Here is a 9735-nt window from a genome sequence, read left to right on the forward strand (position 1 = left end):
GCCCTGTACATTGTCCTTTGGAATCTGTGCTGTATGTTTTATCCAAGATAGCAAAGGGCATACTGCTTTCTATGAGATCACTTATGAATCATTTTTTATTAAGAAGGCATTAGAGCATACTAGGAAAGTCTTGCTTATAGAACATACCTTGCAGTGACCACATTTCCTGTGCATGTTGCTCAATAGCTAGATGCCTCTTAAAAGGATGCATGAGTGAAATGTCTCCGGTACACGTATGAATGACTCCCTCCAGTGGCTACACAGTTCTCAGAACAGGGATATGACTTCTTGTCCCATTGCTTTGCACTTTGCGGCCATGCGAGGGAGCAGCGTATGCTCGGACTCCTAAACTGCCCATTCACAAATTAGATGTGAAAGACTCAGAGAAAGGTTAGTAAGGGGTCCAGAGATTACTATCTTTGGTATAGGGAACACAAATGAAAATTGACTCAAAGCATGCATTAACGCACAATCCCAGATTGCATTTAAAGCAAGTTAAATAGACCATAACCTTTCATCCAGTATACACATTTTGTGTGTATAAATGTGGGATGAACGCTGCATAAAGATGTCCCGCGTTTCGGTGTAGCGACAGAGTATTTTATTTATTTGTATGTGTGTAGCATTTTATCAAAAACGACATTACTGTAGTATTGACAGCTGTGTTGATGAAGTTAGGAATTAAGTGTATCTGTGGTGACTGTAGTAACATTTACAGACATGTTTTGGCATGATGAAGTCTACCGGAGATGCAAAATCTCATATGCTATAGAGTTATGGGATTTGACCTTCATAATGTATATTGAAGTCGATGACCTACAACCACAACTCCCCTGCAAACTGTCAACTCAACTTTCAGTAAATAGGCTAATAAGTAGTACAACACCTGACCATTTATATATCTGTACAAGTCTATGGTAGCTATACAATTTTTTTTAATGTAAGGTACAGTTTATTTAAATTAGAATTAAGTGAATAGGTTGCCAAACAGCCAAAGTGTTTAGAACAAAATGCCAGAGTTGTTTAAGTTACACTGGTTTACATGGGTTTCTAGAAAAGTTTTTTAAAGACTTTTATTTGATACATTTTGCAAACAGCAGATTTCTTCAGAGTTCTCAATTTGCTTAGACTTTGTAATGTCCCTTTACTTAGATATTCATGGGTCAGCTTAAACATACAAATGACAATCTAGACCCTGTAATTTGTTGATCAATAACAAAAATGCATACAGCCATATTAGCCCAAGAGAAACTGGAGTCTTGTTGACGTTTATAGAATGCATGTTGGGCAACGCAGAAAAAAAACTTGGTTATGTGATATTTCGGAATCTCAGATGAGATCTGAGGTCCCAAAAGCTTATGTTACATAACATCTTTTTCTGTGTTGGCCCAATAAAAGGCAACAAAAATCTTTATCAATAAGCAGTTCTCCTGTGTGTATTTATATATAATGATATACTGGAACATGGCTGCCATCTGCTGGTTTCCCAGTGAAACAACACTTTTGCCGTTAGTTTTGCAATCTGTTGGATTTGTCCTTACACTATTTTTTTGTGCATTTGAAAGGGGTTATTGGGGAATAGAAATGATTGGCATATGACATACAACACCCTATATGAGTATACAATCTTTTAAGAATTTTCATTTTGAATACAGTTGGTGGTTTTACCATCCATATCTGTTAGAGCTTCTAAAGCTTATAGAAGGAGATTAATGTCTATGGTCTACTGTACCATACAGATGTTTACTTTGCCACTCTGATCACATGGTATAAATTTTTTGTTCACACGTTATTCAGACAGCCACGTAACACACTAACTTGCATCTTTACAGGCTGGTTGAAGAGTTCATGCTTCTTGCAAATATGGCAGTGGCACACCAGATTTACCGTCAATTTCCTGGAGAAGCTTTGCTACGTCGTCACCCTCCCCCTCAGACAAAGCTGCTGAACGACCTGATGGAATTCTGTGACCAGATGGGACTACAACTAGACTTCACTAATTCAGGAACTCTGCATGTAAGCAAAGCCTTCAGATGAGTTGTCCTCTTGGGCGTACACAAGCCTTTACAATGCATCAACATTCTGTCAGTATCCCCTTGGTATAATTTTAGAGCTCACAGCTAATGGAGTTTTGTGTATATACCATGAAAGTGAATACCGCTAACTGTGAATACTTTTTCCTGAGCATACTGGACTGTAGGCAATATTTTCCCACATGGTCACACTACACCCTGTGAATCAAGCTGTGCTGTATCGGGAAACCTATTACAATGCACAGCGGATATTGATCTCTTGTAGCTTTGGCTGTTTTCCATTAAACTCTGTAAAACTAGTAGAATTATTAGTATGCTGTAAACATCCAATTTCTCTCATTATGGGATGCAATCATTGAAGATCAAGCGGGTTATTTTGAAAGACCAACTTTAGTTAAGTGTTTAAAAATTAAGCATTCAGCATGAACAGTCCACCAGCTTCTCGAGTGATAAGGTTATTTTACACTAGATTTGCTTTTTATAAGCAAATAATGTTTCACATACTTCCTATGCATATATCCACGTTATAGCTGGGTGAGCTGGTGTGGTCTCAAACCCAAACTCTGGTTAGGCCCTGGCTTGAGAAGACAAAAAAAAAAACATGAGCTGGAGGTAAGCCAACTCAAACTCCAACCCTTGGTCAGGGCTTTGGTCCTCACAAGCATGTATAGGGATACTTGGGAGGAATTCCCTTTTGCTGCGGATGAGTGAAGCTCAGGCTTGTATATTGCATGCAGAACATTACCTAGATTTGAACTCCCTCTAAAAACAAATGCCCCTGTTTTGTTCCCCATAACCTTGTTGTATAGTGATTTTTTTTTTTTATTTTTTTTTGCAAAAAAGATCTTATGTGAATACAACTGATGTGGAGACAAAAAACAGCAAATTGATTTTCCTTTCATATTCTCTCCACAGAAAAGTTTGAATGACCAGTTTGGGAATGATGAGTACTCAAATGCACGCAAGGAAGTGCTGACCAACATGTGTTCTCGTCCCATGCAGGTATGTGTGTCTGGGCTGAAGGAAACAATGGAATTTTCCTTTTTTACTAATGTAACTGTACAAAACTAAAATAGCAGAAGGCACTAGTAACAATCTGAACGACTTTATTGTGGGTTTTCTGATAGATGCTTTCTCGTCTTTACTGGTCCTTTAAGTAATAAATCTGAGGGCTGCTTCTAAATTAAATGGGATTACCCACAATACTTTTCCAGCTGGGAGACGCAGCAAGCATTCCTGATCCCACATCAGGTCACTCTGACCTGCATGATTTATGCATATGGTTTACAGAGCAAAATCCCCAAGAGCTGAAATCTGTAACAGTGCCTGCTGTGTCCTGACAGTTGAGGTCTTTCATGACTGAGGAAGTTATGGCCATGACAGAAGGCGTTGCTCTGGTTGCAGGCAATTTGTCCGTGTGCCCCCTGGCTGTGTCTTCCAGGCTCTCTTAAATTATATCATATTTTCTGTCATTTTGTTACCAAGTTCTGCCCTGAGTTTTTATTACACACACTTAAAGAACCTATAGTATGTATTATCACGTATATATATTCTATGTGACATATGGATATATTTGCCCCTTCCTAACACTATAATTCTGCTGCCAGGCTTATGTACCTTATACATTGCTCTACTACTACTGTCTTACTTGTTTTACGTCAAGCGTTTAGTTTTAAATTTGGACTCAACATTAACCCCTTTAAGGACCAGGCCAACACTTTTGCGGTGCTCTTTCTTCAGATACCTTCTTTTGATCATATGTAATTCCTTATGAACCCCACACACTTTTTCTCGCTTTTCTTTGAAAAATATTTTACTAATACAAGCTAATTACAAAACTGCTAAATAGATTCTATTTGTCCTGAGTTTAGAAATACCCAATGGTATCATTAGCATTTTGCTATTTCCAAATCTGGTCGTTCTTCCCCACGTGCTATTTTGGGTATCTTTAAAGCCGGCCGATGCAATTTACCCCATCAAACCATATATTTCTGAAAAGTAGACACCCCAGGGTATTTCAAATGGTGGTATTTTAACCCATTCCATGCACTAATTTTACCACCAGTCTCTCGAGTGATGTATAGGGACTGCATTTGTTTTGTTTACCCACTGCACCTCCATTTGTTTCCCTTGCAGATGGCTTTATACTTCTGCAGTGGCGCCCTAAAAGATGAGTGTTTATTCCGTCACTATGCACTGAATGTTCCTCTGTACACGCACTTCACTTCCCCTATTCGCCGATTCCCTGACCTGATCGTTCACCGTCTTCTTGCAGCATCCATTGGTGAGTTTCGCGTTAGACCTGTCATCCCGGAAGAGGAATAAAAGTATTCATTTAAAATTTAGATATTGGTAAAATACTGGACATAAAGTATTTTTGAGAGGATTTGTATGTACGTTGTAGAGGATGTTGTACTGTGGAATGTTATGATGTAATAACAATTTTTAGAGAACTGTCTGGTGTGTAGAGATGGGCCTGCGTAACCGCCAACAAAATGTATGTTTTCAGGCTGTGGGCCACCTCTGAAAATGCGTCAGGATGTCATTCAGAAGCAGGCAGAACACTGTAACGACCGCAAGACCGCATCCAAAAGAGTGCAGGAGCTGAGTGCTGAGCTTTTCTTTGCAGTATACGTGAGGGTGAGCCTCAGAGACATTGCTCCTTTATAACACACTGTAATGTGGCTGAAGTGTACTCTCATGTTTAAAGGATCTAATGGATAAAAAGCTGCATTCCATGTTCACCATAAGAAGCATGACAGTTGAAATCCATGCAAAAGGCAAAGGAACTTGGAAAATGTGAAGTGGACATGGCCTTTTAAAAATGAAACTTAATAAATAACTTAATAAAGCGTGCATGTTACATTATTTTTCCAGTAGAAAATGCACTTGTCCTCTTCCAGATGGCTGTGTATGTGTAAACCAAGCAGAAATGCACAGAAAGTGACACCTAACGGGCCAGAGCTATATTTAAGATATAGGTTTACCAGATTTGTAACGCTTTTTAAAATTGATGAGCTGACCTGGTTTCAAATTATGCATCGCAACTCTGTGTCCATAGTATATCTCCTAATGCTGCCTCTGTTTCTACAGGAATGTGGCCCATTGGAGTCAGAAGCCATGGTCATGGGAGTCCTGAATGAAGCTTTTGATGTACTCATATTGAGATATGGTGTCCAGAAGAGAATCTACTGTAATGTAAGATATTGCGTGTTCTAGGTTCTCTCTCTCTGCACTATGTATTGTTGAGTATTAGTTTGTCTCTGGGTTCTTTGTCCAAGGCAAATGTCAGACATACATAATAGTCCATTCTTATCATTCCCAGGCTCTGCCTCTGTTGAGCTCAAACTTTCAACAGATTGGGAAGAAACCAGAGTTAACGCTGATATGGAAGCCTGAAAAAGATGGGGAACAGCCTGTGCGCCAAGTAAGTGCTGTCCCAGGTCCTTTGTTTATGAGTTTCCTCATCTTTGATTTCCCTTGTGCTGAAAAAATTGACTTGTTCAAGTAACCTTGCAAATACTAACTCTTTAGTATATGCCTAGTTATTTTATAAATGAGGTTGATAAATGTCTAATGTAATTATTTCCCTTGGTATATGATGCTACCTTTGGGCAAACAGTCCTGAACTGCACTAATCTGTAATCACATAATACAGGTGTGTAGAAAGTTAAGACATGTACAATCCTATCTTCTAAAAGGGACCAAATAACTCCCTCTAGTTATATAAGCTTCAATAATGAAATATTTGAACTGTTGCTATAAACAATAATGTATTGTAAGCGTTGGACAAAATCTGTTCACTAGAATCCAACCAGTGGCAAGACTTTCGCATATTCACAGACTTACATACTCCTTATATTAGTTAAAAGGAAGCAAATTAAGTGCCTCTGTCCATTACTAACCACTCATATTTTTTTTATATCTGCCAGGCCTTAGTAGAGTGAAAATTACCGTATTTGCTCGATTATAAGACGAGGTTTTTTTCAGAGCAAATGCTCTGAAAAATACCCCTCGTCTTGTAATTGGGTCGTCTTCTAATCAGACCTCAAACAGAGGTCTGACTATGAGACTGACTAAGACTAAGATCCAGATTCCCTGCAGCGCTGCAGGGAATCTGGATCCTCCGGTCTGGTAACCTCAGCTGCTACCGGGTGTCTATCAGCGAGCGCTGTGAAATCGCGGGCAGCAGCGTACCTTTCCCTGCATAGCATGCTCTCAGCATGGGGGACGCCTCCTCCGCGCCGTGATAGCCCCCCCACTGCCGGGGACCAGAGCCGGTTGAGGGAAATCATTGATCTTGGCACGGCACTCCAGAAGCAAGACCTCGTGGGACACGGGCGGCACTGTGCCGTCCCAAAGTCAAAGGCGGATCCGTTAGATTTACCGCTTTCATTTTTTGGAGGAGGCGGGGCCTAGCGGGGTCACACAGTGTCATGCTGTAATGCCGTGGGAGCCGCAGTATACTAAGCGCTTGCTGAGCCATCGCGGTGAGTGAAGTGCTTTAGTGGGCTTGAGTGCGTGTCTTGATTTGGAAGTGTGTCTGAGTGGGTATATTAGTGTCTGGGTATGTAAGTGTCTTGGTATGTAAGTGGGTAAATTAGTGTCTGGGTGTGTAAGTGTCCTCCTATATGCCACTCTGCCTCTAGAAATGCCTTATACCCCCTAAATGCCACTCTGTCCCATGATATGCCTTTTAACCCCCCAGAGTGGCATATAGGGGGTTAAAAGGCATATCATGGGCAGAGTGGCATATAGGAGGGTAAAATGCATATCAGAGAGGCAGAGTGGCATATAGGGGGTATAAGGCATTTCTGGGGGCAGATGTGCATAACTGGGGGGCAGATGTGCATAACTGGGGGGCAGGTTGGCAAATTAAAGGACATGAAACAAAAAATATTTTTCTCAATCATAGCTTTTATTCAATATGAAAAAATAGTTTACACAAATTAATATTTACTAGTAAAACCTTTTTTCCTATAGGGTCGTCTTATCAGGCTTTTTCTTTTTTTCCTAAATTAATAATCAGATTTTGGGGGGTCGTCTTATAATCAGGGTCGTCTTATAATCGAGCAAATATGGTACTACATCTCCTTGAGTTGTCATAATGTGGGTCTCAATAGCTTCAGTGGGGACTCTGCTCAAGTGATCACATAGCATAGGTTTGGAGTACTGAGGGTCTGTTGCAAATATTCTCCCCCAAATGGGATAACCCTTTTAAGAGAATACCCCCTGAAATAGTTTTGATCTTGGGTGAGTGCAGATAATTTTGACCTTTGTGATCATGGTATCTTGTGTGAAAGATGAAAGGCTAATTTTCACTGTGAAGTAGCTGATATGATTAGTTTTGCCTGGTTACAGATAATCATTCTAAGAAAACTGCATTTAATTTTCTACTTTTACAAATGTGTGGCGTCTTTGTAAAACCATAACCCAAATGATGCTAAAATCTCTTAGAAATACGTTTGATTATAACTGAAAGTATCTTTAAAGTCAAATTCGGTAGTGACACAGAACAATACGATCAGAATGTGTGTGTAGTATGTATGTATGTATGTATGTTTGTGTGTATGTATATATGTATATATATATGTGTACCTGAATATATGGCATATCCTTAACATGCCAATACTTATTCAGTAATAGTAAGTCTTATGTATAAATGGCAAAAAGCAAATACATTTTTTTACCGGTTTGCTGAAGAAAAACATTACACCAGTCATTACAGCACCTACTATTTATTTTTAGAAATGAAGACATTTCAGATATTAAGATAATTTGCTAGGCCTTTGTACTTTCATGATACCAATGCTTAGAAATTATTAACCAGCATGCAGCCACCCTTCTCTTCTGGATTTTCATGTTTACTTTGTGGGAGTGTTAGATGTTGGCACCAGATGCCCATAGAATGAGACCCATTGGGGTAAGGCTTATGAACAGATCAAAGGCTGCTGAAATGTCAGTTTGAAAAGGCTTAACTAGAAACGACAGGACCTTGGTGTGAAAATTGCCGCTGGGCCCCCCAACTTCACCAAGCAACATGTCCCACGGTGCCACCTTTGCCCTAAACAGCTTGTGAGTGCCACCTTTGCCCCCCTGTAATTACCACAGGTCTGTACATACATGTCGAATTTGTAGCTGGCATTTGATAATGCACGAATGCCGTGCCTGTTCAAATGTGAAGTTGTATGAACTGTACAAAAAATGTCTCGCTGTTAATGTGTTTCTATTGTGGAGTGCAGTGTCATTATATAACTGCTGCCTCATTTTGCGTTCTCAGGTTATTGGAATCTTCACCCTCCTGGAAGTGGTTCTGAAGTCGGATAATGTTCCTCTGAAGTATACAGCACTGCTGAAAAAACCAGAGGCTCCGTGATTGGCAAAGGGGCGTCTAGCCCTGGAGCTAGGCATCTCTTCTGTTTTTTGTTTTTTTTTTTTCTTTTAATTGTCGGGGCAGAATTTTAATTCAAGAATGTTCAAATTCTTTAACCTTTTTACTGCTGTATTGCATCGAAAACGTCTTTCATATCTGCTGATGTTTCAATATGAAAGTTGTTATAGACATTATGGAGAAACCTCCATATGTGTGGGTGCCAGACCCCCTGCATGTATCGCTCAAGCCACCTTATTCAGCAGTGAAGAGCGTGCTGGGTCTGGTCTTAGCATTGTCTCATTGCACAGTAGATTAGCAAGTGTATTTTTTTATTATTATTATTGGCCACTAGAGTTTGTATTTAAATTTTCTTGCAAAAGGTGAGACATGGTTCTCCTACTCAACTGATATATATTTTACTTTTTTAAATGGCAGTATATTCCTGGTGTACCATAATTATTGCAGCAAAAGATCACATTTTAATTTTTAAATATTTTTTAAAATGGCATTTTTGTGCTTGTTCGGGATTTTGAAGAGCCAAAAAAATGGCCTTGATTTTATGGGCCATGTTTACATGTGTCCACAAACTTTGTTTTGCGGTACAGTACTGCACAGCAGCCTGTGTATGTTTTATCCAGAGTCCAGTTTTTTCTGTAATGACGTTAATGATTTTTTGTGGACAGTTTTGTGGCCCAGGAGTGTATAACCCAAAAAGACAGAATGGCATAATTTAACCCCTCATCACAGCTGCTTCCTGTAACAGTTTTTTCTTGATAACTTAGCGTGTGACCATTTGTCATTAATAACTATGGTCACCACTGAGTGGCAATAGAATATGAGCGCTGGTTGATCTGTATGCCAGGCCAACGTTCCTTCACGCAGCACTATGAACATTAGACTATTAGAGTTTTAATATACTCTGCTCTGTATGGATCTGAGTGGTGATATGTCATTCTAGGATATCAGCAAGGACAGCTTGGTGTAGGACACTCATTCCTCCATAATCATATCTGGAGACAACCCCCAATAAAATGATCTGCTCTGTGCATATCTTGCTTGTTTTTTTTTATATACGCACACATACAGCAATGTCACATAGAGAGCCACGCCGGTGTACTAATCAATAGTCAGCCACACTTTGTTTACAATTAATGTAAAGTGCAAGGACAAGTGCGGAGTATCTAAACTACAATGACACCGACAAATAACACTTTTTTAAATATTAAATTGTTGAATCTAATTCACTGAATTTGAGCTACAGATCTGCCATTATAATGGTATTTCCGTAATGCTCTATTAACATGGGAATTAAAGAAAACACTCTAATAG

At 39.5% G+C, this 9735-nt stretch overlaps 1 protein-coding gene across 2 annotated transcripts in view; it reads left to right on the forward strand.

Annotated features, from left to right (window-relative positions):
* DIS3L2 (DIS3 like 3'-5' exoribonuclease 2) overlaps positions 1 to 9454 on the forward strand; it is a 138878-nt gene extending 129424 nt beyond the window's left edge. For both annotated transcript variants that reach the window (XM_053460897.1, XM_053460898.1), the window contains 7 exons: positions 1833 to 2016; positions 2949 to 3035; positions 4170 to 4317; positions 4543 to 4673; positions 5127 to 5231; positions 5359 to 5460; positions 8314 to 9454. In XM_053460897.1, the coding sequence (XP_053316872.1) occupies positions 1833 to 2016; positions 2949 to 3035; positions 4170 to 4317; positions 4543 to 4673; positions 5127 to 5231; positions 5359 to 5460; positions 8314 to 8409 (853 nt within the window). In that variant the 3' untranslated portion in view covers positions 8410 to 9454. The remainder of the gene's footprint in view (positions 1 to 1832; positions 2017 to 2948; positions 3036 to 4169; positions 4318 to 4542; positions 4674 to 5126; positions 5232 to 5358; positions 5461 to 8313) is intronic.
* Positions 9455 to 9735: the final 281 nt, after the last annotated feature.

The sequence above is a fragment of the Spea bombifrons genome, chromosome 3 (genome assembly GCF_027358695.1).
Source record: "Spea bombifrons isolate aSpeBom1 chromosome 3, aSpeBom1.2.pri, whole genome shotgun sequence".
Lineage (NCBI taxonomy): Eukaryota > Metazoa > Chordata > Amphibia > Anura > Pelobatidae > Spea > Spea bombifrons.